This window comes from Esox lucius, chromosome 6, assembly GCF_011004845.1.
Source record: "Esox lucius isolate fEsoLuc1 chromosome 6, fEsoLuc1.pri, whole genome shotgun sequence".
In the NCBI taxonomy this organism is placed as follows: Eukaryota; Metazoa; Chordata; class Actinopteri; order Esociformes; family Esocidae; genus Esox; species Esox lucius.
Genome location: NC_047574.1, coordinates 10436434 through 10464431, shown reverse-complemented (window position 1 = coordinate 10464431; position 27998 = coordinate 10436434). Strand labels below are relative to the sequence as shown.

The 27998-nt window shown below is 41.5% G+C and overlaps 2 protein-coding genes across 4 annotated transcripts in view; one reads left to right on the top strand and one right to left on the bottom strand.

Moving 5' to 3' along the window:
• Positions 1-42: 42 nt before the first annotated feature.
• On the bottom strand, positions 43-10027 carry morn4 (MORN repeat containing 4). 2 transcript variants are annotated; one of them, XM_010889019.4, is made up of 5 exons: positions 9820-10027; positions 7372-7450; positions 2468-2582; positions 2286-2395; positions 44-1055 (listed from the first exon to the last, which is right to left on the bottom strand). In XM_010889019.4, exons 2-5 carry the CDS (start codon positions 7436-7438, stop codon positions 907-909), a joined length of 441 nt encoding a protein of 146 aa, XP_010887321.1. In that variant the 5' UTR covers positions 7439-7450; positions 9820-10027; the 3' UTR covers positions 44-906. The 2 variants fall into 2 exon arrangements, with proteins under 2 accessions (XP_010887323.1, XP_010887321.1); XM_010889021.4 differs by lacking the exon at positions 7372-7450 and having other exon boundaries at positions 43-1055.
• Positions 10028-10632: 605 nt separating this feature from the next.
• LOC105021378 (ligand-dependent corepressor) overlaps positions 10633-27998 on the top strand; it is a 41602-nt gene continuing 24236 nt past the window's right edge. For both annotated transcript variants that reach the window (XM_020047250.2, XM_010889017.5), the window contains exons 1-3: positions 10633-10741; positions 23697-23762; positions 25571-25650. In XM_020047250.2, the coding sequence (XP_019902809.2) occupies positions 10645-10741; positions 23697-23762; positions 25571-25650 (243 nt within the window). In that variant the 5' untranslated portion in view covers positions 10633-10644. The remainder of the gene's footprint in view (positions 10742-23696; positions 23763-25570; positions 25651-27998) is intronic.

Below are 27998 nucleotides of genomic sequence, written 5' to 3'. Positions count from 1 at the left end.
CACTTAGCCTTTTAAAATACTAAACCTGGATTAGCAAACACAACGTGCCATTGGAACACAGGATGGATGGTTGCTGATAATGGGCCTCTGTACGCCTATGTAGGTATTCTGTTAAAAAGCATCAGTTTCCAGCTACAATAGTAATATACAACATTAAGAATGTCTATACTGTATTTCTGATTAATTTGACGTTATTTTAATGGACCAGAAATTTGCTTTTCTTTCAAAAACAAGGACATTTTTAAATGACTCCAAACCATTGAACAGTAGCGTATATCGGATCAGATACCATGGGAATGACAACAACCATGTAAGTTACCTGTGTATATTAGCAATAAGCCGCCCTGTGGAGTTTTATCACATGGCCAGTAACAACATTCACATTTTGTTGTGCCTATTGACAGCCCTTAGATGCAGTATATTGGCCATATACCACCTCCCTTGTGCCTTGTTGCTAAATTATAGAATGGTCTAAGTATATTTCCAGACCACTGTAATAATTTAAAAACCATTTTGGGAGAGTGAGTTTTAAGTTTTTTGTTTCTAATTTACAGTATGTCACTCATAGAACTGGAAAACCAACAAATATAATTTCAATTAAACATGTATAACTAAATTATAATTACTTTCATTCAAATTCAGTTAAATTCCTGTGCAGAGTGGCAATTTCAAAACACTTCAAATTCAACGACTAATTTGGTATTACAGCAAGACCACATAACAGTTCATAATGAAACCCAACCCTGGTGCATAATTCTGTCCGTCCCTGAGTGCCTGTAGCAGGATGTTGTACTGTGGTCCTGGTGAGGTCCCATCATTCAGATTTGTCCAACAGTCTTGAGTCCATTTGCTGAACCGCTGGTCATTCCTTTGAGTGTCCTGCTGGGGTCTTTGGTGTGTGCAGGGTCACAGAGTCAGACTGCGGGCGGTGGAAGCTGCTCCCTGTGCCCGTTGAATCACCCCCGGGCACTTCTCCCTCTTCTGCAGCTTATGGTTCTCAAACAGGCCTTCGTTACGCGGCACACCGTGGTTCCCATCTGGAAACGTCAGCAGCCCTGGACACACAGACACAACATGGAGACGTCGGTAGCCCTGGACACACAGACACAACATGGAGACGTCGGTAGCCCTGGACACACAGACACAACATGGAGACGTCGGTAGCCCTGGACACACAGACACAACATGGAGACGTCGGTAGCCCTGGACACACAGACACAACATGGAGACGTCGGTAGCCCTGGACACACAGACACAACATGGAGACGTCGGTAGCCCTGGACACACAGACACAACATGGAGACGTCGGTAGCCCTGGACACACAGACACAACATGGAGACGTCGGTAGCCCTGGACACACAGACACAACATGGAGACGTCGGTAGCCCTGGACACACAGACACAACATGGAGACGTCGGTAGCCCTGGACACACAGACACAACATGGAGACGTCGGTAGCCCTGGACACACAGACACAACATGGAGACGTCGGTAGCCCTGGACACATAGACACAACATGGAGACGTCGGTAGCTCTGGACACACAGACACAACATGGAGACGTCGGTAGCCCTGGACACACAGACACAACATGGAGACGTCGGTAGCCCTGGACACACAGACACAACATGGAGACGTCGGTAGCCCTGGACACACAGACACAACATGGAGACGTCGGTAGCCCTGGACACACAGACACAACATGGAGACGTCGGTAGCCCTGGACACACAGACACAACATGGAGACGTCGGTAGCCCTGGACACACAGACACAACATGGAGACGTCGGTAGCCCTGGACACACAGACACAACATGGAGACGTCGGTAGCTCTGGACACACAGACACAACATGGAGACGTCGGTAGCCCTGGACACACAGACACAACATGGAGACGTCGGTAGCTCTGGACACACAGACACAACATGGAGACGTCGGTAGCCCTGGACACACAGACACAACATGGAGACGTCAGTAGCTCTGGACACACAGACACAACATGGAGACGTCAGTAGCCCTGGACACACAGACACAACATGGAGACGTCGGTAGCCCTGGACACACAGACACAACATGGAGACGTCAGTAGCTCTGGACACACAGACACAACATGGAGAAGTCAGTAGCTCTGGACACACAGACACAACATGGAGACGTCAGTAGCCCTGGACACATAGACAACATGGAGGATGGCAAACCGATTGAAACACAAAAATAAGAAATGAAAAATGTGTAGGTTTAATCTTGCAACTTTTACTCCTAATACAGATGTTTGATGAACGTACCGTATCCTTCCACACGTCCACTCTTGAACTCTCCTTCAAACTTCATCCCATCAAAGCGACTGAAGACCCCTGTTCCCTGAAACTTCCCCTGGACAAACTCCCCCTCATATCTAGGGATGAAGAACAAGGTACGAAATGAAGAAGCTGCACATTTGTGCACAAGCTCACAAACGTGCACGCACCTCGATCCGTCTGGGAAGAGGAGCACCCCCGAGCCATGGAACAATCCGTTCTCAAACTGTCCCGAGTAGCAGGTTCCATCAGAGAACTTCAGCTGTCCCATTCCATGTCTCCGACCTGAGGGGCGAGCAGAGTGAGAGGTTTTTACAGGAAGGACAGAAAGAGAACATTTTAGCAATTGTAACATGCTCCTGTAATCGGCTGCTTGATCTTTGAATTATGGTATGCTGGATAACGCTGGTTTCCTTGCAGTTGGTCAGACTATGACACTATTGGTTTGTTTGTCAAACACTTTAAATAACTGAAAACCTCAATATATTCAGGCTTTAAAGAAGGCCAAGCGAAACAATAAGCCCAAGGAAGCTCCAGCTTCACTTCTTTGCTCTTCACACTGAGCAGTTCGAAATGCTTCTTTGAACTAAAAATAGCTTGGTTTTGAAAAGCATAGCTGCATCTGTCGACCTTGGGGAATATCCCTTCTGCTCAGTTTGCTGACTTTTGTTTGTATTGTATTTCTTCACAAATACTAATCTATTCTCTGGGATGTTTAGCCTTTTGTAACTGGTGGTTATAGAGACAGTTGGAAAAGGCAGAGCGACAAAGGCTACTGGTCGGACAAGTTGGGGTAATAGATCTTGCCTAATGGGTTGCGGCTGTACTTCTATCTATTTATCTGTGTATATCGATATCTTCCTGTCTGCCTAGCTATCAGTCTGTCTATAAGTATTATCAGAAATGAGGACAACTTTTCTTTTTTATGTATACAGCTTCAGAAAAAATTAAGAGACTACTGGACCTTTTTCTGTCCTTTCCAAAAACAGTCGAAAAGGAAGGATTTGAGTGAGGAACAGAAGGGTTAAAATTAAGAGACCACTGCAAATTGAAGTCTTCTGTTCCTCACTCAAAACCTTCCTTTTCAACTTTTTTTGGAAAAGAAAGAAAAAGGTGCAGTGGTGTCTTAATTTTATCCGGAGCTGTATATATATAATACAACTGACAGCTTCAATCGACCATAGAAATATATTCCCTAGATTGTCCCTATATAGCAGTTCCCATTCAAGTCAGGGTTGTGACAAAAAAATAATCTATTTGACCAAGCCTGGATAAAGTACGCATGTGACAACAATGCCCCAAGCACTCCATAAATGTGGCCTGTATGGTAGAGAGGCAAAGAGGACGCCGTTACTTAAGAATGCTGACTTTGAACCATTTAAGTACGTACACTCACCTAAAGGATTATTAGGAACACCATACTAATACTGTGTTTGACCCCCTTTCGCCTTCAGATCTGCCTTAATTCTACGTGGCATTGATTCATCAAGGTACTGAAAGCATTCTTTAGAAATGTTGGCCCATATTGATAGGATAGCATCTTGCTGTTGATGGAGATTTGTGGGATGCACATCCAGGGCACGAAGCTCCCGTTCCACCACATCCCAAAGATGCTCTATTGGGTTGAGATCTGGTGAATGTGGGGGCCATTTCAGTACAGTGAACTCATTGTCATGTTCAAGAAACCAATTTGAAATGATTCGAGCTTTGTGACATGGTGCATTATCCTGCTGGAAGTAGCCATCAGAGGATGGGTACATGGTGGTCATAAAGGGATGGACATGGTCAGAAACAATGCTCAGGTAGGCTGTGGCATTTAAACAATGCCCAATTGGCACTAAGGGGCCTAAAGTGTGCCAAGAAAACATCCCCCACACCATTACACCACCACCACCAGCCTGCACAGTGGTAACAAGGCATGATGGATCCATGTTCTCATTCTGTTTACGCCAAATTCTGACTCTACCATCTGAATGTCTCAACAGAAATCGAGACTCATCAGACCAGGCAACATTCTTCCAGTCTTCAACTGTCCAACTTTGGTGAGCTCGTGCAAATTGTAGCCTCTTTTTCCTATTTGTAGTGGAGACGAGTGGTACTTGGTGGGGTCTTGTGCTGTTGTAGCCCATCCGCCACAAGGTTGTGCGTGTTGTGGCTTCAGAAATGCTTTGTTGCATACCTCGGTTGTAACAAGTGGTTATTTCAGTCAAAGTTGCTCTTCTATCAGCTTGAATCAGTCGGCCAATTCTCCTCTGACCTCTAGCATCAACAAGGCATTTTCGCCCACAGGACTGCCACATACTGGATGTTTTTCCCTTTTCACACCCTTCTTTGTAAACCCTAGAAATGGTTGTGCGTGAAAATCCCAGTAACTGAGCAGATTGTGAAATACTCAGACCGGCCCGTCTGGCACCAACAATCATGCCACGCTCAAAATTGCTTAAATCACCTTTCTTTCCCATTCTGACATTCAGTTTGGAGTTCAGGAGATTGTCTTGACCAGGACCACACCGCTAAATGCATTAAAGCAACTGCCATGTGATTGGTTGTTAAGATAATTGCATTAATGAGAAATTGAACAGGTGTTCCTAATAATCCTTTAGGTGAGTGTATAAGGTTGTTCTGTCGTTATGACCTAAAATTTACAACTCCGGAAAAAATTAAGAGACCACTGCACCAAAAAAGTTGAAAGGAAAGTTTTGGGTGAGGAACAGAAGACTTCAATTTGCAGTGGTGTCTTAATTTTAACCCTTCTATTCCTCACTCAAAACCTTCCTTTTCTACGTTTTTGGAAAGGAAAGAAAAAGGTGCAGTGGTCTTTTCATTTTTTCCGGAGCTGTATGTTTAGCCAATAACCTACAGATCACAGCAAAGCCAATGGTATAGAGTGGGGAGAACAAGTATTTGATACACTGACGATTTTGCAGGTTTTCCTACTTACAAAGCATGTAGAGGTCTGTCATTTTTATCATAGGTACACTTCAACTGTGAGAGACGGAACCTAAAACAAAAATCCAGAAAATCCCATTGTATGATTTTTAAATAATTAATTCACATTTTATTGCATGACATAAGTATTTGATCACCTACCAACCAGTAAGAATTCCGGCTTTCACAGACCTGTTAGTTTTTCTTAAAGAAGCCCTCCTGTTCTCCACTCATTACCTGTATTAACTGCACCTGTTTGAACTGGTTACCTGTAAAAAAGACACCTGTCCACACACTCAATCTAACAGACTCCAACCTCTCCACAATGGCCAAGACCAGAGAGCTATGTAAGGACATCAGGGATAGAATTGTAGACCTGCACAAGGCTGGAATGGGCTACATGACAATAGGCAAGCAGCTTGGTGAGAAGGCAACAACTGTTGGCGCAATTATTAGAAAATGGAAGAAGTTCAAGATGACGGTCAGTCTCCCTCGGTCTGGGGTTCCATGCATGATCTCACCTTGTGGGGCATCAATGATCATGAAGAAGGTGAGGGATCAGCCCAGAACTACACGGCAGGACCTGGTCAATGACCTGAAGAGAGCTGTGACCACAGTCTCAAAGAAAACCATTAATAACACACTACGCCGTCATGGATTAAAATCCTGCAGCGCAAGCAAGGTCCCCCTGCTCAAGCCAGCGCATGTCCAGGCCCATCTGAAGTTTGCCAATGACCATCTGGATGATCCAGAGGAGGAATAGGAGAAGGTCATGTGGTCTGATGAGAAAAAAATAGAGCTTTTTGATCTAAACTCCCCTCGTCATGTTTGGAAGAAGAAGAAGGATGAGTACAACCCCAAGGGAGCAGAAAGTCTGTATTGCCCAGCGACAGCCATGAAACCTGAAGGATCTGGAGAAGGTCTGTATGGAGGAATGGGCCAAAATCCCTGCTGCAGTGTGAGCAAACCTGGTCAAGAACTACAGGAAATGTATGATCTCTGTAATTGCAAACAAAGGTTTCTGTACCAAATATTAAGTTCGTCATTTCTGATGTATCAAATACTTATGTCATGCAATAAAATGCAAATTAATTACTTAAAAATCAAACAATGTGATTTTCTGGATTTCTGTTTTAGATTCCATCACTCACAGTTGAAGAGTATGTATGATAAATATTACAGACTTATACATGCTTTGTAAGTGGGAAAACCAGCTAAATCGGCAGTGTATCAAATATTTGTTCTCCAGTGCATGTTATGAAATACTGGATATACTGCAGTTCTGCTCCCTAGACATTACCTTAAACTGTAATTAAAATATATGTTGAATAAAATGTGTTGTTTAAAGGAGCTCACCTTTCCAACAAAATGTTTAGCTGTCTTGTGTTCTCAGATATTCTCACTAGAAAATCTGCTTGTCTGTGCTGGTTGACATTTGTTTGCTTGGTTAACTCTGGGCTTTTCAGTGTGAGATTCCTAAAGCAGTCTCTGGCCTAATCCTAGGGATTTTACAAAGCTACAGGCGGTTGGTCTTGACGAGGTGGGTCATGGGTTGACAGCTAGATAGGATTTTGTTTAATTCATAGACTGAGAATGTCCATCAATGGTATTAGTGTGTGTTTTTGTGGAGGGGGACTGTACCCTGCTTTTTGAACATTTGTGTATACCTTCACCAACCTGTTCAATGCTTTACAGGCCATCCACAGACAAGGGCAAGTCAATGTGTGGTTGGTTTCGGAGGATCCCCCCTTGCCCCACCCTCAGTGGTGTAAATTCTGCCCAAATGATCTCTCTAACTGATACAACTAAAAACAGGACTTTACATATGCTGTACAAAGACAGATATCCAGGAAACTGCTAACTTCTGATACTGAAGCTGTAGAGTATAGATGTGTTATATATAGAGTACAGGGATTCTAATCAAATGATCTATTTATTCATCATATTTTATAATGGCTATTGCATTATAATATATTCAAATTGTTATATCCCACGAACAACCTTTTCCATTTCAATGTAACAGATTTGAAGACCACATTGTTTAGAATCCCTGTACTCACACTCACTTGAAAACCTGTCGCATACATATTGAAAGAAATATTAAGAAGAGATATACAGAATTATAGGAGAGAATGAGTGGCCTTGCCTTCTTTCCATTCCCCGTGGTACTCCTCCCCAGTGGTGTAGGTGAATGACCCTCTGGTCAGTGTCATGGCCTCTCTGCTCTGTGAGCCCACACACACATAAAATAGACCACTTCAATGACAATGTCAGTGTGTATTACAGAGGGGTCATGGACAGGATGGGGAGAGGAGAGATGGGAGCGGTGAGGGGAGGAGGAGAGACGCGGAGAAGGTGAGGAGGAGGGTGAAGGATGACTCAAGCGGGCGCGGGAGGGATGGAGAGGGCAGACAGGGGTTAGAGGAAATTTTGTTTGTTTGTTTGTCACAAGGTCCGACTAACATTTGGCTTCCACATTTAACCCAACCCCTCTGAATGGTGGAGTTTAGAGAGCTGCTGAGATGAGTTCCTAGGAAGCAATGAAAGTAACCTGCCTTGCTCAGGGACAAAACAATACAATAGTTCACCTTTCCAGCACCGGGATTCAATCCAGTAACCTTTTCATTACTGATAAGATGCTCTGGTTTCCAGGATAGAGGGATGAAACATGAACAGAGAGGGATGAGGTGAGGACGGGAGAAAGGGATGAAGCAAAAGGAGAGTAGAGAGGGATGAGGAGAGTAGGGAAGAGAAGGATGAGGAGAGTAGAGAGGGATGAGGAGAGTAGAAAGGGATGAGGAGAGTAGGGAAGAGAAGGATGAGGAGAGTAGAGAGGGATGAGGAGAGTAAGGAAGACAGGATAGAAGAGAGGAGTGGAGAGAGGGATGAGGCAAAGTGTTCTCTTGTTATTCCCTGTGTCTTCCGTTGAAATGTGCAGACGTTCTGGTGGATAAATGCGTCAAACTTGGCCTCTATTACCAAAGAGGAAGTTGTGGGAAAATCCAGGCACAATAAGAATTGGCTTAATAGACAACATTGTGACTAGTGATAGCAGCACTGGACACAGACAGAAGATGGAGACGTCAGTAGCCCTGGACACACAGACACAACATGGAGACGTCGGTAGCCCTGGACACACAGACACAACATGAAGACGTCAGTAGCCCTGTACACACAGACACAGCATGGAGACATCAGTAGCTCTGGACACACAGACACAACATGGAGACGTCAGTAGCCCTGGACACACAGACACAACATGAAGACGTCGGTAGCCCTGGACACACAGACACAACATGAAGACGTCAGTAGCCCTGGACACACAGACACAGCATGGAGACATCAGTAGCTCTGGACACACAGACACAACATGGAGACGTCAGTAGCCCTGGACACACAGACACAACATGGAGACGTCAGTAGCCCTGGACATACAGACACAACATGAAGACGTCAGTAGCCCTGGACACACAGACACAACATGGAGACGTCAGTAGCTCTGGACACACAGACACAACATGGAGACGTCAGTAGCCCTGGACACACAGACACAACATGGAGACGTCAGTAGCTCTGGACACACAGACACAACACGGAGACGTCAGTAGCCCTGAACACACAGACACAACATGGAGACGTCAGTATCCCTGGACACACAGACAAAAGTTGGAGACGTTGTGGCACAGATGATTGTTGTCTCAATATAATGTGCAGAACAAGGCAGACTATGCTTAATTGGATAATTGTAATTGCAATAATGTTGCTAGAGTAGCTAGCTAGCAATTTTAAAGGAACGTTGCATTCAATATTTTAATTAAATGGACAAGTGTTTGTTTTAAAACATCCGAAACAGTACTACAATGGGGAAATCAAGGGATAGGCTGAGTTTGAGTGGTTCTGACGAAAGGCGGATGGGAAGAAAACAGGATGGAAAGAGCAGAGATGAGGGAGGTGTAGGGGCTGAGGACAGGAGACATAGAGATGTCACAGGGGATAAATCCGATTAATATTGCTTTTCAGAGTGTACAATCAAGGTAAGTGTAACCTGGGCCAGCTAGCTGTGCTGTGTTTTAACAGAAATCTAACTAGGGGACCTCTGCTGGACCGTTTTCATAAAGGAAAGGGGAACAAGTGTGAGAAAAGAGATGGCAAAGGTTCAACACATTTTTCTGTAATTTGTTAAACTTAAAGGAAAATGTCATAATCATTTAAATTACATAAGATATAGGCAGCTTCCTGCCACATAAAAATTTGGCTGAGGGACATAATACTGCCACTGATGTAATTCAAGTATGAACCCGTTAACACTGGATAATAAAATAAATTATTCAAAGCCTCTCGTTTATATGTAAATTAGACTACAGTGACATTTCTCTCACAATGCAGCTATATTCTCACCTGTAAAACGCCTATCGATTTGAGTAATCTTATAGATGATTATACATCTGGCTTCCAACGTTTCGTCTAAAACCATTATATTATCTCAAGTCACCGGCGTATTGTCTATCATTAATGACAGTGAGCCAATTTGGGCAAGTACCGGACAGCATTCTCTTGACAGTTAACAGCCTAAGCAAATAACCAAACGATTTACCTGGGAGCTACGGTCTCAGTCTCTGGAGCATTGGAGTCCTTCTTTACCAGATAAACGAGTCGGTTTGTAGAGAATAGACAGAAGTTCGGTTAGGCAACATTATTTGCCTTCTGCAAAACGGTTTAATGTTCCTGACGCTGGCGGTATGGCATCACTTTGCTCTCGCACAGCCGTGCTGTTTCATTGCAGGGCTGTTGCTGCCTCTCACTAAACCACTGCTCTGATTGGCTTGGTGTGTTAAAGCACCCTCGCAGACATGTTTCTATGGGGCAGTGAAGGAATGTTGGGTTTTAAAGGCCCTATTCAAGATTAATCCCAAATTCGTGTATAAAGTTCTTTTTTTTCAAATGCAGAAAATCCTATTTGATTAAGCAAACGAGTAATAATTGAAAATTTGATAATTCACGGAGAGTAGCTGCTGCTTTTAGCAATAGCTGAAGGGCACCCTAATAATATATTGGTGGTGTTTTGGCTACTAAAGCTTATTGTCTTGTTTATAGTAGCCTACTAACTGGATGTAAAAAAAAAATATATATATATATATATATATATATAATTCGTTCTTTTTTTAGAAAAGTTAGACAGTAAAGTGAGCCTGCTTCCTATTGAAGGTGAGTAAATAATATGTTATTTATGTAAGCCAACTCTGAATATAGCAGTGCCTTTTTCTATATATTGTCAGGTTTGACAGCGAAGCGTGGAGCTTTGACAGTACTTTGGCATACAACGGCAATGAAGAAAAATTTCATTTTCTTCATTGCGTGCGCGCTCAGCTTGCGCTTCCTCTCTGCCAACGCGCGCGTTCCCGGGAGGGATCGGTAGAAAATGGCGAGTCTGTGCAGGAGGCAGCAATGCACGATCGAGAGGCGAGGCTTTCGGCAGGAACTTGACTCGTGGCGGCATAAACTCATTCATTGTGTAGGTAAGGATGTTCAGTAACGCACGCCGATGGAACTGGCGGGTTTTCAGGTACCGTTTTAGTGTATTTGTTGATTTCTTCGCTATCAACGTTGCAAAAAAATTCAGTCTGTGACCATCAGGGGCAACACAGAGCGACTTTTTTTTGTCCTCAACAGTTCTATTTCCTCTCGACAGTCAGTTAAGCGTAATATAATATTGTTTACATCGAAATACAATTTCATTGATATTTGTTGGTAAATTATTACTTTTTATTAAGATTGTTTTAGGTTATCTGGTTATTATTTTGGTTTTTACCCGTAACTACAATTTGTTTAAAGGGCAGTGTACTGTTTGTTGTAGAGGGAGTGTCAACCCGAGCAGGAATGATGCCTCAACCAATGAGCGCAGATTCCGTTTGAGTGAGTTGCGCGCTTCCGCGTGATTTTACTGTATTTTGGTTGGGGAAAGGAATGGGGGAGGGCGATATTCGGTGGTCAACGAGCCTGTCTTCAAATTAGCTCTCGGGGACGCGCATTACTGCAATGAGGAAGTAAGACCCTCTTGAGGGAATTTGCTCCATGGAAACGAAGCTAGTTAATGTTCAGCCGTGCTATATGCAGCTTTTTTTTTGCCGAACTAAATTGTTGACGTTTCCTGTAATATTGATGATTATTATTTACCTGCGTTACCTGATTTGTACTCTAAAATCTGACACTGGCTCATATGAGTCTGCTTTGTCTCTAAGAAATAGACGTTTCTAATTTTTCGTGCTTACAAAAAGAGAGAAATGTACTGGCCACATCTTGCCAGAATTTGTAACTCTTCTTGGGTATTTTTTCTTATGCTTGTATTTATGTACATTTTCCACTGTGTTAGCACAATGCATTAAGGCCTGCTTGAGTTAAGCAGACACAAAAGAGATGAAAAGATTTTGTGTGTGTGTGTGTGTGTGTGTGTGTGTGTGTGTGTGTGTGTGTGTGTGTGTGTGTGTGTGTGGTTTCATCTTTCAACGACACACCTACTTGCATAGCGGGAGGTGAAGGTGCTTGTCAAAGGAATGCAACTATTTGAACCTCTACTTGGGAAATCAGTGATTTTTGTATTTTTCTTTCAAACTGCTATTTTGTTATTGTGCAGTGCCAAGCTTGAGTTAAGCGACTAAAACCGGTACAATGTTTAAGGAACTTAAATACATGCTGTCTTTGTGCCCCCAGATCCCAATGGAGGGGGGGTTGCTAGCCTATGTACTGAAATGTGTACCCAGGGTTTTTAAAGAAATATTTTTTCTATTATTAGCTGCTGTGTATGTCACATGGCTGTAGTCAGACCATAATCAGTGGGCTAGTCGATTATTTAGTCGGTCGACTGTTGGTCAGAGATTATTCTTATTTTTAGTTGTGGTAGTGTGGCCGTGCCAGACCTTTCTGATTCCCACCCGTTTGTTGACTACACCATTATGGGTCCCTTTGCTGTGTTGTCAAGTCTGGCAGGCTAAGACTGTTGATCAGACATGTGCCACTGAAGTTGTATTTGGTAACATTATTTAAGACAGAGTGGTACGACACTTAAATTAAAGGGACATGTGCCTGAGACATGTTTTGTGAATTGCTATTATAATAAACCATGATCTGGGTTTCTGGAGTCCAATTGCAGCCAAAGTTTTTTTGCGTACCTACAAATATAGCTGTCCTTTGTTACCCTTATTTGCTCTACTTTACACTAAATGTCTAAGGAATTTGTAGTATGGAAGCGTTTCAGTGCGGTGGCAAGGGTTGTTCGCCGCAAACGCGGTTTTGTGTGCCGATATACCGGGGAGCAACAAGAGGAGACGGGAGACGTGAAGATTCAGATGTTCTGGGCAAGAACTGTACAGTAGTCTATTTATTTTAAAGTTGCCTGGACATGGCTATATATTTCCTTTTCAGTGTTCAAATTAAGAATGTATTTACTGTTCACTATTAATTGAATAGGCCCCTAACCCTGTACTGGCACGCTATTTGTGTTTGTTTAATTAAAGGTGTGCTGTGAAGAATCCTGCAAGACAGAGTTTTAAACAATGATGACTTTTGTCCTCCTTCCCTTACCAAATGAGACTGGAATCGTATCAGTTATTCCAGGGTAGTTTACAGTGCGGGGGATATTAGTGCAAGTGTCTAAAACAAGCATGAGGAGACCAGTCAGTGCAAACTGATGGACAGACCGGCGAGAGTGTTTTAAATGTGGACTATCTCGGGTACTTTGAACGTGTTTTTTTTTAGAAAAATAATATTTGAAACATTAACTACAGGTGTCTTTTTGTTTACGCTTGTATAGAAATTTTACTTATGGCCCCTTTTTAGTCAGTTTAATTGCTTATTGTTCAATTTATGTTAATTATTTAAAATACAATTACTCTTACAGCTGTTAATTCTTTATTTAAAAGCATATAGTTGTCTTTTTTTACATTTTGCGATTGGCTTATTTGAGTTAGGTTTTTTGAGTTCACAGCTCAAACAGCTGTAAGAGTTTAATTGCTTTGTCTGTACAAGATCTAGCTCAGAACTTGGATGAAAATTAAGCCATTCTAATTTCTGTTAGTCCTTTGATATCCTTTGAATACCTACTTATCAATGAAATAAGACCTGATGTATTGGAGAATGTTTTTATTTAAAAAAAATTTGCTGGACTTTTACAGTGTTGTTGGAGTACACTAAGCTGTCTAGGTAATGTGTCAGTGGTGAGAGAACTAGCTCATTAAATCCATCTTTTCAGTTGTTGACGAATGACATTTAATATTCCAGTGAAATTGTAAATACGCAGCTCAGTCATTTAATTTAGGGTGAGTAGTGTTAACTGCAACATACTTAATCAGCTGGCTTGTTCTTGATGAAACGAGCCATAAAATAGAGCCTTGCTAAATAACCTCATCAATTCCTCAAACCACCTACACAGTTTGTCCTGCAGTGGTGTATGTCATTCCGGAAAATGAGAGGGGAATCGGAGAGAGAGGACATTCTTGCTGTCCGTTGCTCCAGGCCGAGTCAGCCTTCCATCCTGGACCCACAACTGTCCTGTTGTTCCTCTGTGCTACAGTATGGAGGCCTTGGGAGCAGACTTCATAACAACATGCCTATTATTACCCAGTGTCACCACGACACAAGGCTTTTGTTCAGGTTTTTAGTGGAGAGACGAGAGTAGCACCACTGCCCTGCTCAAACTGGAATTGCTAATATATATATATTTTTTTGTCTTCATGTGGACAGTTGCAGAGACTGGATTGATTGTCCCACAGAACAGCAGGAATGATTGTATGCGTCTTTTCACTATACATGGGACCTCTGTCTTGTTTTGGGAATGTGTTGCCTTCCGAGAGGTTTTGAATAACGCCAGCCTTGAATGGCGGTGGGATGTGGCCAATGTAGATTTTATGGTGCAGAAAGTTTCTTTTTTGGGGGGGGGGGGGGGTGGTTTATGCCAGTTTCAGATGGAGCAAATGAACTGACCTATTTTACTGCTCTGAGCTAGGGAACAAATCGTTGGGAATTTGATGTGGCGCTCAGTTGAGCTAGTCAACTGTCACTTCAGTGCGCCGCATCAGAGCTGGAGTAGGGCTGATGAGGCACCTCCATTGATTCCATGTTTTAGGCTGCTTCCAACAGCCTCCAACTTTCCGCTGAAACCCGGGTTAGGTCTAATTCTCCATGATTCATGTCTAAGGATTAGGTGGAGGACCCCACCCTGCCTAAATAATGGTTGGGGGGAAACTGTGGCGGCGTCTTTCGACAATGATGTGGGTCGCGGTTAGAAACAATGTTAATTAGACAGGTTCCAGTTCTGAGAGGCTAGCCTAGCTATTCCCTCCCAGTGGTGTTGCTTGTTTATCTTCTCTAAATCATATTCAACCTGTGGTTAGACAACTTATCGCGGTTGCTCTTCATCTCTTCTTGGGTTTGTTATATATCATTGGCTGTATATCTGTCTTCATATAGCCCAATGATTTAGCAGGTTGGGTTTAAAATGTAGCATTTTATCTAGTATAAATAAAGCATGCATTGTTTCAAATGCGTGGACTTGTCATGTTTGTTTAGCCTCCCTGTTGCCTTATTGGAATGGCTGTGGCCCATTCTGAGACGTTCTTAAACACCATCACATGGTGTTAGCTAAAGAAGTCCATGTTGGCCGCGGACACTGTACCTTGTTATTTCAAGGGCACTGTTGCACTGTTTGGTTGAAGCCCATTAGCGTTCAGTTGGTTTAGTTGGGCTGCGTGTTTGTTCATTCTGGAATGCTGTAGCCCTTGCCTTGTTAGCTCCTGTGACTTCATCCTCGGTAGGACTGTGTTGCTGCTAGCCTACAGTTGTTTTGTGGAGATGGATCACTAGTCAATGTGGTGATTGTTCAAGTCAATATGTGGTGTCATGAATACACATGTCATTCCAATAACATCTTGTTTTGTGCTCAGGTCCCTGTAAAAAGAAATCCATTGGTTCGTATTGACGTGTGGGTATGGATCTTTAGGCTGGTGTATTAGACTTCATGATCAGGCGGTCCTTGGAGGGCAGCAGCATTCTGTCGTGAGTCCCTTGTGTGTTTCTCATCAGCGATGCACTTCCTGCAAAACAGCTTTGAGTGGGGGTATTGATGGGACCTGCACACCGCTGCATGTGAACGTCATATGATAAAGCATGTGTTTATTCTTCTGCATGAAAGACCCCGAAAGTGATTTGTTGACCTGGGTCTTTTGTGTTTTGAAGCGGCCACAGACCGTAACTTTGTGTTTTCGGTTATGACCATTTCTTCATTCTCTAGGCTGGATAAAGAGACGCTCCTCAATTATTAGGATTTTTTTGAAGCCCTACTGAGATTTGCTTGAGAGGAGGAATGGTTAGCTGCAGTCCAGTGTCTGTAGGAGATATGTGATGGGGTTTGGTTAGCATGGGGAGATGCTGCATGGCACACAGCTTCTAACCACACAGCATTACGGGGGGGAGGGGAAGGTGAGAAGGCCGGAACTTGAACATGAAATGTTTGCATGCTATTAACATTTAAGTGCCAAAGATGTACCTTGCTGTGGGATGTTTTAATCATATGTCCAGTTCCAGCTGTGGAAGGAGAGGGTCTTGGCTTTGGGTTTTCTTTCTTTTATTTAATGATTCACTAAGTCAGGGTTAGGGTAAAATAGAAATGATTTCAGCCTGGATTTGGCTGCTGTTAGAGGTGATGCTTTGTCAGAGAAGATGCATCTTTCATCATAGTTTCCAGTCTTCCTCATCTTCCATCATGAATGTCAAAGAATACGTGCACAGTGAGAGAAAATAAAATCATCACTCAAACTAGAAGTCTGCTGAACCTCTTAAATCAACTCCTACTGTATCCAGTACTTCCACTCTGCTCTGACTGGCTCATGTTTGTCTGTGTGTGGGTCTCTGTGGTTTTCTGGACTGCCTGCAGAATAGTGATGATACCAGGAATTGTTTTAATTTGAACAACTGGGTGAGTCCTTCATTGCAGAGCCAGTCTGTTATTGAGCAGATGCTTTGCCAATTTGGTTATTCCGTTTGTACCACAGAACACTTCCTGCTTTCATTTACAGGAAGTGACACGTGAAACTAGGTTGACTAGGTTGTTATTCTCTGATCTGAACCAAATCACAACTAATGGTCTTTATTACAGTCGACTCATGGCAGCCTATTGCCTAGTATCTTGTCCATTAAGCTCACTTAACCAGTATTACACTCTCTGTTTTGTAATTATCTTAAAGTTGGCGCTAGACACTGCTCCAAGGTCAGATTCAAGGTTTCCCTTAAATGGTTTAGATTAAGATTTTGGGAGGTTAAGCTGATACCAGATCTGTGCCTAAGGGGAACTGCTACCCAGAGCTTTGCTAAAAGGGGATTTTAGTAGTTAAGTGCTTCTGGGAGAGAGGGTGTCACTCCAAATCTCTTCCCCACCCTCATCCCTGATTGGTTAGAGAAATGGGTCAGGAGGAGGCTAAGGGAGGTTGGGTAGTTTTCAGAGTGGTGAGCACTGTGTGTGGCTGCTGTTGTTTACTTATAGCTTAGCTCATGTGAAGAACATTTTACATTGAATAAATGGCATTTTTTTTTGATGTGGCATTCACTTATATGAAACCTGTCAATGTTTTGGTTAACTGATGTTGGCTTACTTTGCCAGTATTTTGATTAATATGTGGACGTTTGTGTTGTTCGTCCGGAACCCTGCTGTCCTCTTGGTCGCCCGTTTACATTTATCTTGTTCGGTCTGTATTGTAGACATTAGCAGTGTTTCCCCTAGCTTTCATGAGATGGCATGCCAAGATCCTGGCCTTTTGAAGGTACCAGTGTTTTCAGTTTTAGGAAAAAATGAAATTTTAGGGCGAGGTCTGCCTACCGTTGTAACATTCTTTGATACTAGCCTGAATATTAAGATTGGCCTTAATTTTTTTTTTCTCTCCTTCTCATTAGGTGTAGCCTAGCCTAATGGTTATTGGATCACCTCTAGCAAAGTCTCTCATTAACTCTTTGTTCCACACTTCCTTACCTCCCGCCTTGTTACTGGCATGTCTGCAGGCTCTAAACTACCTCCACAATCATATCTTTAACCTAGATATGCCTGCGTCTCCGGGCATCCACAGAAGCCTAATTTATTTCTCCAGTAAATGGGTTAGGCCTAATAGTTTATTAGGTGGTCATGTCCCCTAAAATTACTCTAATGCAAGGTGGATTGTGGACTTGGATTGTAGGTTTCTTTCCGCTCATGCAAACGAGGACTTCTAAGTAGGATTAACAACATGCTGTGTGTCTAGTATGCTGTTTTTGTTGCATTCAGCACTCTTGTCCAGTTGCTAAATGCTTAATGTTGTTCTTTTATTCTTGTACTTGATCTCACCAGGTATAGCTTCATGAAGTAACCTAATAAACCTTTCACGTTATTGCCTTTTAACTAGCCAGCTTTGCTGGAAACTTATGCTGCTGCATTCAACAAAATGTTAAACAGTTTGCTCTGAATAATATTTATTAAACGTGGTGTTGTTTTTGGGCTATAAGGGACATAGTTTGGATGTGATTGAAACTCTTAGTCTGTTAAATATTTTAGAATTCTTGCGTCTATGTAGGACAGTAAGTAGAAACAAGACAATAGGCCTATGTTCAATTGAGGTTTTCCAGTGGTCTAGCCACCTGTGCTTAGGCTATTGTTGTGTCATTGACAGCCCTTCTATATTACATCAACGCCTCATGTATATATGCCCCTAAATGAATTCCTGAAGAGCGATTTGATGTAATTCTGCTGATCTGTCAAGCCAAAATGGATGACCTGTTTTCTCTCACACTTTATTTGCCTCTGAAATATTCCCGGAATGGGATTGGATGGTTGGGTTGGTTAGCGGCTGCCCAGAAACAACACACACACACACACACAACCTCCCTTCAGCAAAGGGCTAAAGCTGGATTTTACCACTTCCTCTTTATTTAAATATTTTTCCTCTTCACGTTTTGTTCTAATGCAGGGGGTTGTAAGAGGTGGAATGCAAAAGAGGCAGGTTTTTGAGTGATGGCTAGACAATCATTTGCACTAACCCAGGAACACCATTTTAGCTCCAAAGATTTAACCTTGTTTGTTTATTTCAAATGTTTTACATTCTGTTTTGGCAAATCAGGAGGTGGGGTATTGGAATTGGGCAGTTATAAAATGACAATGTCAAACTAATGACACTGACAATGGTTGTGAAGGACAATAGGATGACCTGTTTGCTTGATTTGGATCTTTTAGTTCTTGCGCTTGCGGAGACCGTAAGTATGAGGCATTTAAAATGGACAAAATGCATTTGTCTTTGTCCAATACACTCTTTTAATCTGATTATAATCATAGTACATTTGTGTCTGTGTTTAATTGATACTGTTTCTGCTTCCTGTTGTTTTTATCTGATTTAAACATTGAGATCCATCCAAGATGGTCACGTCATAGTGTTTTAAATCAGTTGTATTTTGAAAACGTCACGTTCGTGTTCAGATTACTTGTAACTAGCTAAATTAGGCTAGTATCTGAACTGGCTGGCTATCAGCATTTACCAAGTGGTTATTTCAAACATGTTGAGTAGCTTGTTTTCTGTACCGACAAGTGACTTTGTATGGTCTCATGGCTTACAGTTGCGCTGAAATAGAATGCCTGCTAAATTACTTAAAGGAGCATTTCACTGTAGCTACTTAATGTACTAATTACTAATGTTATCAAGGATCCATCAGTGTCATAGGAAACCTTGAACTCCTCACCACAATCTAGTATTAGCTCCTTTAAATTTTGTGGTGGAATGTGGGCTGTGTAAATAGGCGAATGGCAACCGGTTTGTTTTTATTCTGTAGATCTATGTTGGACAGTTGTCTATCTCTTCATAGCCTTTGATATCCTGTCTTTTCTTTGCCCTTGTTCCAAAAAATATATTGGAGAACAACACTGAGCCTAAATGTTACTGAATGAGTTTCGTTTTTAATCCCTGCGTAAGGGTTTTGGAGTTATAGTGCTGGTCTTTACTGGGTCATGTTATGCATGTGGTTTGGTTTGTGCTACAGTCAACCGGGCAGATGTTGCCTCTGACCTCTTTACCGCTTCAATGGGTTTTTAACTCACTGGTTTAGGAGTCGGCCTGACTTGTACATGACAGCATGGGATTCCTTCGTATTATACTATGAAAGAATTCCGTAGTAAACACAGCTCTGCCAAGTGAACCCAGCCGTCTTCCTCTGTGGAGGAATCAACTAGCCTAACTCAACCTTGGACCTCCAAGCCAGTTCCACTCTGTTTTCTTTTACCTGCAACCCTTTAATCGGGGACCAATTTTAGACCTGGGACACCTGGTGGGTACCATTAATGATGAGGTAGAACAAAAACCAGCAGAGTTGTGTACTCTGGCTCTAGCCAAATGCTTAGTCACATTTACTGCAACTTTATTTGCAGTAGACTGTTATGCTTATTGGTTAGTTTAAACCAGCTGTGTAATTGGTTTATATTGCAATTGTTGGTTTGCTCTCTTTCTGTATTACTTGACAAATCTTTTAGGTAAAACCCCATCAGGTCTGTAGAGTCAATGGATGATTTCGCATTGCTTGGGGCAATTCGTGTTTCTACATATTCTTTTTGCGTTATGTCACTAGACTTAACTACCACAAATGTTGGATGTGTAAGCTATGGGAAATACTGTATATGTAGTTTGATGTGTGTTGCCTTTCCGGTGGAACACTTTTTAAATAAAATAAAACATTGGACTTTGATGCCATCTCCATTGACAAAGGCTGAGTTCTCTTTGCCAGACAATGGTTTCGTCTCATCGCACGATCCAAGATCCAACTAAAATGGTAATGTCAATGATACCTCGTTCTGCGGTACTTCTATAAATGTTTCTGCCACTGGCTGTTCGACTAGATGTCAAGTGTTTTATATCTGCAATGGGATGAAAAAAGCTAATACAAGAACAGTGTCCTTTTCAATTAAGCCAATTAAATTTCAATAGGTGAACTGAATGGTCAGTCTAGCATGAAGATCAAACAGGACAAAAGGGTGTGTTGATAGTATTTTAACTTATTTGTCACAATCCTGAAGTAACCATGTTGATGCTGAAACATTTGCCGGTTTGTCCTATAAATCCATTTGAGCTTATAGTGTGCATGTTTTTATTTCTTGCCTTTTTAGTGTAGCAGCGTTGCTTTCTCCACTCTGGGCGATTGATAAGCCATGTTACAAGACACTTGCCATTGTTTGTGGATATGAATTATGCATGACTCAGTTTTGCAACAATGAGGGAATTTTCATTGATCGACTTGCCAGATCAGTTTCTATTCCAAAAAAAGCAGGTTTATATCTTGATAAAATGATTGGTCTGGTGCCAGATTTGTCTTCTGCATTGACCCGGCTCATCTGAATTGGAGAGGTGCAGTGAGCTTATGGGTTTGTGGCCAGTTACTAGTTAATGATCGCGGTTTTAGTTTCTGTCAACCCTCTATACTGCGAAGTTATTTTACCTGGTAGCAGTAGCCTGTATCATTTCTATAAAAAAAAAATTGTGCCATTTTGGAAGTGGGATGCAATTCTTTCCTGTCAGCTCACTGTCTGGAGTGTGTCGATGCCCTTCTGAAATGAATAATATAAAACCGTGATAATTACATATTGAAAAAGTGTTTTTTATAATCTTGACAATGTTGACATTGATACCTTGACGTCTCGTAGTACTTCAGTGAGTTATTTCAGTCTGGATAGCAGTGGATTGTTAAAAGCCTGAAACACCGTTCAAGCCACTTTGCAAGCATCTGAAAACCCATTTTATAGGCCCCCCTTAGAGTTGTCAACTAGTCCATTTTACCAGGGATATTAACGTGGACTATAATGCAGTATTTTCTGTTGTTCATAAAGTTCCTATGGACAAGTTCTGGAGGGCGAGGAGAATATTTGAATTTAAAATAAAAAATACTTTTTGTTTTGTTTTTTTCAAAGTAGCTCTCATGGCACAATGGTTTGAAAGCAATCTACCCTAAAGTATAAATCCACAAGTGTTGAATATGTTAGAATAACAGTGGAAGTGCGTTGTATTTGTCCTTCATTTTAATATACTATAATGCTTATGTAGATGTATAAACATCACCCAATCTGTGATGACTGTCCGGTGTGGCTTGAAGTTGCCTTTATGAAAACACTGATTGGACAGGACCGATATCCTACAGTACTATGGACAATCATGTTGCCCTGCCATGCTCCTCCGCTCACTTGTATACAGTGGGGAGAACAAGTATTTGATACACTGACGATTTTGCAGGTTTTCCTACTTACGAAGCATGTAGAGGTGTGTCATTTTTATCATAGGTACACTTCAACTGTGAGAGACAGAATCTAAAACAAAAATCCAGAAAATCACATTGTATGATTTTTAAATAATTATTTCACATTTTATTGCATGACATAAGTATTTGATCACCTACCAACCAGGAAGAATTCTGGCTCTCACATACCTGTTAGTTTTTCTTAAAGAAGCCCTCTTGTTCTCCACTCATTACCTGTATTAACTGCACCTGGTTGAACTTGTTACCTGTATAAAAGACTCCTGTCCACACACTCAATCTAACAGACTCCAACCTCTCCACAATGGCTAAGACCAGAGAGCTGTGTAAGGACATCAGGGATAGAATTGTAGACCTGCACAAGGCTGGGATGGGCTACAGGACAACAGGCAAGCAGCTTGGTGAGAAGGCAACAACTGTTGGCGCAATTATTAGAAAATGGAAGAAGTTCAAGATGACGGTCAGTCTCCCTCGGTCTGGGGTTCCATGCCAGATCTCACCTTGTGGGGCATCAATGATCATGAGGAAGGTGAGGGATCAGCCCAGAACTACATGGCAGGACCTGGTCAATGACCTGAAGAGAGCTGGGACCACAGTCTCAAAGAAAATCATTAGGAACACAGTACGCCGTGTTGGATTAAAATTCTGCAGTGCACGCGGGATCCCCCTGTTCAAGCCAGCGCATGTCCAGGCCCGTCTGAAGTTTGCCAATGACCATCTGGATGATCCAGAGGAGGAATGGGAGAAGGTCATGTGGTCTGATGAGACAAAAATAGAGCTTTTTGGTCTAAACTCCACTCGCCATGTTTGGAGGAAGAAGGATGAGTACAACCCCAAGAACAACATCCCAACTGTGAAGCATGGAGGTGGAAACATCATTCTTTGGGGATGCTTTTCTGCAAAGGGGACAGGACGACTGCACCGTATTGAGGGGAGGATGGATGGGGCCATGTATTGCAAGATCTTGGCCAACAAGCTCATTCCCTCAGTAAGAGCATTGATGGTGGGTCGTGGCTTGGTCTTCCAGCATGACAACGACCCGAAACACACAGCCAGGGCAACTAAAGGAATGGCTCCATAAGAAGCATCTCATGGTCCTGGAGTGGCCTAGCCAGTCTCCAGACCTGAACCCAATAGAAAATCTTTGGAGGGAGCTGAAAGTCCCGAAACAGGAAGGATCTGGAGAAGGTCTGTATGGAGGAGTGGGCCAAAATCCCTGCTGCAGTGTGTGCAAACCTGGTCAAGAACGAAAGGAAATGTATGATCTCTGTAATTGCAAACAAAGGTTTCTGTACCAAATAATAAGTCCTGCTTTTCTGATGTATCAAATACTTATGTCATGCAGTAAAATGCAAATTAATTACTTAAAAATCATACAATGGGATTTTCTGGGTTTTTGTTTTAGATTCAGTCGAAGAGTACCTATGACAAAAAATTTGACTTCTACTTGCTTTGTAAGTGGGAAACACTGCTGATTTTGCAGGTTATCAAATACTTGTTCTCCCCACTGTACATTCATGCACTAACTATAAGTTGCTCTAGATAATATTCGAATATGAGCAATCATATTCTTAGTAAAAATGTAAATGTTGGCTGAGATCAAACCCTAAAGTAGGGGAGTATGCATGTGTGCTTGTTTTGTTTCACCTCTGACTGTTGCCTCAATGTGTTAGCACAACAAACTGGAGTTCTGTTGCTTGGCAACTGGCAGACCCTTTGTCCATGCTGTATCATAAAAGTCAACATGTATGTGCATTCCATTAATGTTTTTCTTTTTCGTGAAGCAAGAGGTGATTTGCTGAGAGGGTCTAAGATGAAATAGAAAATCTGTTTGGTTGTGGCGAAAGAGGCTCACTAGGCAAGAATGTATACGAAGGATGGTGTTTGATCAATGTGACTGTCAAAGATTTCCATTAATTGACTTTTTGGGCATAGGCTCCACAATGTCCCGCCTTAGCAGAAAACTATGGCTTATGTACTTTGCCCTCAAGAAATGTATGCTAATGTGATGCGTTCGCCTCTATGGTAAGAGAAACTGTACGCTACATGTTTTGAGGTCTCCAATGTATAAACATTCCTTAGCTGGTACAATAAAAAAAATGTCTGCCTTTTGTTAATTTACAGGTTCATAAAATGTACGGTTTATTCATGTAATGTATTGTTCTTTTTCCACAGGTTTTGAGAGTATTCTAGAAGGCTTGTTTGGATCAGGGCTGCTGGAGGACCTGACCTTATTTAAAGGTGAGTCCATATGTTGCACTGAAACTCAAACCCAGCTGGTGAAACTTGTCGAGGTGTAGGCTGTATACATGCTTTGTGTTTAGCATTGTGTGTGTGTGTGTGTGTGTGTGTGTGTGTGTGTGGACGTAGGCTTATTTGTGCAATGTGGTGCTATTGTACCGTGTGGTACTCTTCCAGATTCGCTCCCCCCTATAAACCTCCGCTTTGCCCCTGAAAAGAGAAGCACACTTTGTCTCCACATGAAGTTGGAGTTTGGGCTGGCCTGGAGCCAACCTAAAAGCCTGAACTGTTCTTTCAGACATTTTGACAATGCGTGATGTTACAGACACAATGTAAGGCATTATTGGGGGTTTTGACAATTCTGCTAGAGCTGTAAACCACTGAACAAGCACCAAAATGCCAGTTTTTATTTCCATTAAAAGTAAAATATAGTTTTTACATGGGGAAGCCTCAGATTACTGTAGATCCTCTAAGAGTTGAGACAAATAAAAAACAACACAGAATAACTAAATGGGAATAGATGTTACCTTTAAAAAGTGGCAGGCTTTGAGGGTGAATAATGACTCAAGGGTAAAATATAACCAGACAACTTTGAACTAATTGCTTTTTAGCCCAATTTTAATTAAGATCTGTGTAAAATAACTGGCAAATTACAGTGGCTGCCCATATCTCTGACCCATTTTCATTAACTGATTTCATGTTTTCACTGAAGAGAATGGGTTTCTACGGCTCTGACGAATGTATCACAATAGAAATCCTCATTGGTTTCTAAACCATGCTTGAGAACGCAAAATAAAATGCAAGATATGTAGCTACTCTCATTGATTAGGAGAAGGGTTGTCCTGCGCCATCTTATGCTCCATCATATCTTCAGCCTTGGAGGTCTTTTCAGTGTGCTTTAATCCCCAGGAGGAAACCATGTCTGGGGTTCAAAAATATCACCATAGTCTAGTACAAGGATGTAATACGTTGTACACCTGAACACCCAATGTCTGCAAAAGCTCATGCTATCTCTGAAATGATTACCAGGACCTCTGTTAATTACTCCATTAAGATCTGTGTTTAATTTATAAAAATCAAATCAGAATTTTATGAGTTGAGATTATTGCGAGGAGAACGTTGAGAAAACAGTTAACTTTGGAGTTTGTTTGAAGGAATATGCTATCGTGGTCGGCAAATGTTCAACCAGTCTTTATTTCTCTAATATTGAAGATTCAATGGGCACTGTGTACGAAGTTTAACAGTGAATCAATATGAAACTACAGAACGCCTCCGAGATATTATTGTTCTCCATCAAGGTATTCTCTTAGCTGAAGGTTAGTAGGACTCAAAGCAAATGGATTTCCATGGCAACAGACCATCCGCAAATTCCCCTCCGTTGACACTATTCGGTGGCTTTCTTTGTTTTAATATGCTGAATTGAGCTTCTTCAGCTTGTCTGTTCATGTCCTTTGTTATTTTTTCCCACCATGACTTGATAGTTAATATAGTGGAATAGCAAGGTTTTGTTGCAGTTTGATATCATTGGAGAGTAAACTCTAGCCTATCTCCATGTGGATATTAATGTAAGCAACCAAACAATTGTTTGAGAATATATTGCATAATGACAGAACTAGAAAATATCAGCTATCAATATTAATTTGTCAGTTTTTTTTCATTCCATAATTAGTTGTTGAATATTTCGTCTTTGTCTCTAATCAGTCGAGTGACACTATCCAAGATTTCTAGATGTTTCTTTTTTCACTATCTGAGATTGCCTTTGTCATTCTCCACCATACTCTTTTTAAACATCTTTCCTCGATCTACAGACTGTGAGCCTGAAGGTGTGTCAGACTGGTCATTTGATGAGAACTGTCTGTTCTGCTGCTTAAGGAGAGACAAAGTCAAGGTAACTGGTTTTCATTTCTTTTCATGTCTTGCCGTTGCTGCATTCTGTCTTCTGCACTTTAATCCCAAGTTGAATACTCCTTGTGTATTGTCCAATGACACACTGCTGCATAATAATTAACTTATTAGAAAGTAGTTATTCAAGTCTCCCACAGCTAAATATTTGTGTACCATTTATACTTTTTAGGAAAATTACAAAATGGCCATAACGATCCAAAAGGTAACGGATGTACCTTTGGCCGTGAGAATGTAATTTACTGTCATATATTCCAACTTGTGCTTTATGGTTTCATTGCGCAAAACAAATGTTTGTGGGAGTCTATGCTTTTAATAGAGGTCTAGTTGCACGAACCATTTGGACTCTAGAAACCCACCCCTGAGATCCACCCGTGTCTCTTAAAAGCTTGTCTAACCCAAATATGAATCGCACACATTGCAAAATGTCAAACCTTTGCAAGAATAGCAGAAAATGTCCCCATCTTCCCTGAGTGCAACGACTCAACCAGTGTATTTCCATAAACGGTGCTAGTCGATTTAATAAAAGCTGGAGTGCAGTGTGGCGAAAAGCATTTAAGTCATTTGTTTCACTTGGTTCCATTCAGTCTCTAAACACAGACGAGTTCTATCCAACAAATTGCGTTTTTCACACCTTTAACCGAGCATATGCTTTGTGACTAACTGTTACCGACAATGATTGAGCTTAATATTATATTTCACTTAGCCAACCACAATTAATTGACATTTTTTCTTGCTCCCTCCCTACTCTGCTCTGTTAGTATGTGGTGAATGTCAGGGCAGTAGAGCGTTGAAGTTAGGCTTCATGAATTCAACATCCCCATGGCTGCTTATGTTATGCACATTAAAGTTAATTATTTAGCCTCCTGAAGTACATTTAGTTGACATAAATGCAACAGATGTATAGGCTAGCTAGCCTAATGAATAGATTTTTGATAATGGTGTATTGATGTGAAAATAAACAGACAATGGCATCGCCAAACTTTTATTTATTTTATAAACCAAAGGCCAGAAATGATTGGATAAGTAAAACCCTTCTTCATACTATGGCTGTATGATAATGGGAAATTATGTATAAAATAAAAAACTTCAATAGAATCTAGCGTTGTGTAATGTACATCAAAATGCTTTGGGAACATTGGAATCATACAGGATGTAATTGAAAGCCAAGTTCCAAGCAACAGCATTGTTCTTGTTTGAAACACTTATGTTGTATTTCAGTATGCAACCTTTTATAATGACAAACTGAGGAGGAACTGCTTAAGGTTGCAGACCTTGGTATGTACAGGAAGCCGCTGCAAGAAAGAAAAACCTGACGTAAACTTTGAAATATACATTATACATGGCTAAGATATTTCAGAATATTGCCATCTGTTGTGATATGAATGTGTCAGTGTTGTGGTTTTTGATGTGTATTTGTGCAGCTCAAATGAACACTTATATGTAGTTAATACTATATGGGTAATTGCTCTGAAAGAGCTTTGGAGCAAGGAACTAGTGTTATACATTTGTTAGTGTTTTAAGAGTGAAGCTGCAGGTGTGTAGACTGCTTTTAAAGCAGTGGATGTGTAAAATGTGATTTAAGCTATTTACCACACAGTCATACACATTTTAGATCTGGGTGGTCCAGGTATGAAACCCACAACCCCAGTGTTTCAAGGCTACTTCTGAGCCATGCTTTCCCAACAAGATCTGGAGTGCTGCTGGTTTTCTATCAATCGAGCATTCATTTCACCTATCTGGTATCACATGTTTAATATAATATTGACATTGGAACCTGAGGTCTGTACACGAATTGTATGGAGTAAAATAAAGGTTCATGTTTATCTCCTTAATGGGTAAGGTTACAAAGGGGGTGATCTGAGCCTAGGTCTGTTAAAAGAGCTCTATCTACCACTGACTGGGGAAAGTCTTTGTTATGGTGATTCATTAAAGTTCATTTATAATTGACTGAATTTGTTTTGCCTTCAGTCTACACACAGTAGATGTAATGGAAAAGTGAAAAACAAAAACCTCCAGTACGTAAAAATTCAGTACTATGTAGAGGTGCCTTCGCCAACGATCACAGCTGCCAGCTTTGGTGTGCCTCTACTGGCTTTGCACACTTGGATTTGGGTGTTTTCTTCAATTTCTTTCCTTGCAGATTCTCTCTCAAGCTCTGTCAGGTTATGTGAGGAGTATTGATGAACTGTGATATTCAGGTTCAACTCTGGGCTCTTGCTGGGCCATTCAAGGACAGTCACAGACTGTTGTCTTGGCTCTGTGCTTCTGGTTGTTGTTTTGCTGAAAGGTTAATCTCCATACCAATCTTGAGTCTCTGGATCAAGTTTTCAT

Bases quoted from the DNA above. Each gene is read 5' to 3' on its own strand.
- morn4 (XM_010889019.4), bottom strand. From the start codon at position 7,438: ATGACACTGACCAGAGGGTCATTCACCTACACCACTGGGGAGGAGTAC. The intron at 2,583-7,371 runs GCAAGGCCACTC...CTCGCCCCTCAG, and splicing joins CCACGGGGAATGGAAAGAAG to GTCGGAGACATGGAATGGGA. The intron at 1,056-2,285 runs GTACGTTCATCA...CTGTGTGTCCAG, and splicing joins TGGACGTGTGGAAGGATACG to GGCTGCTGACGTTTCCAGAT.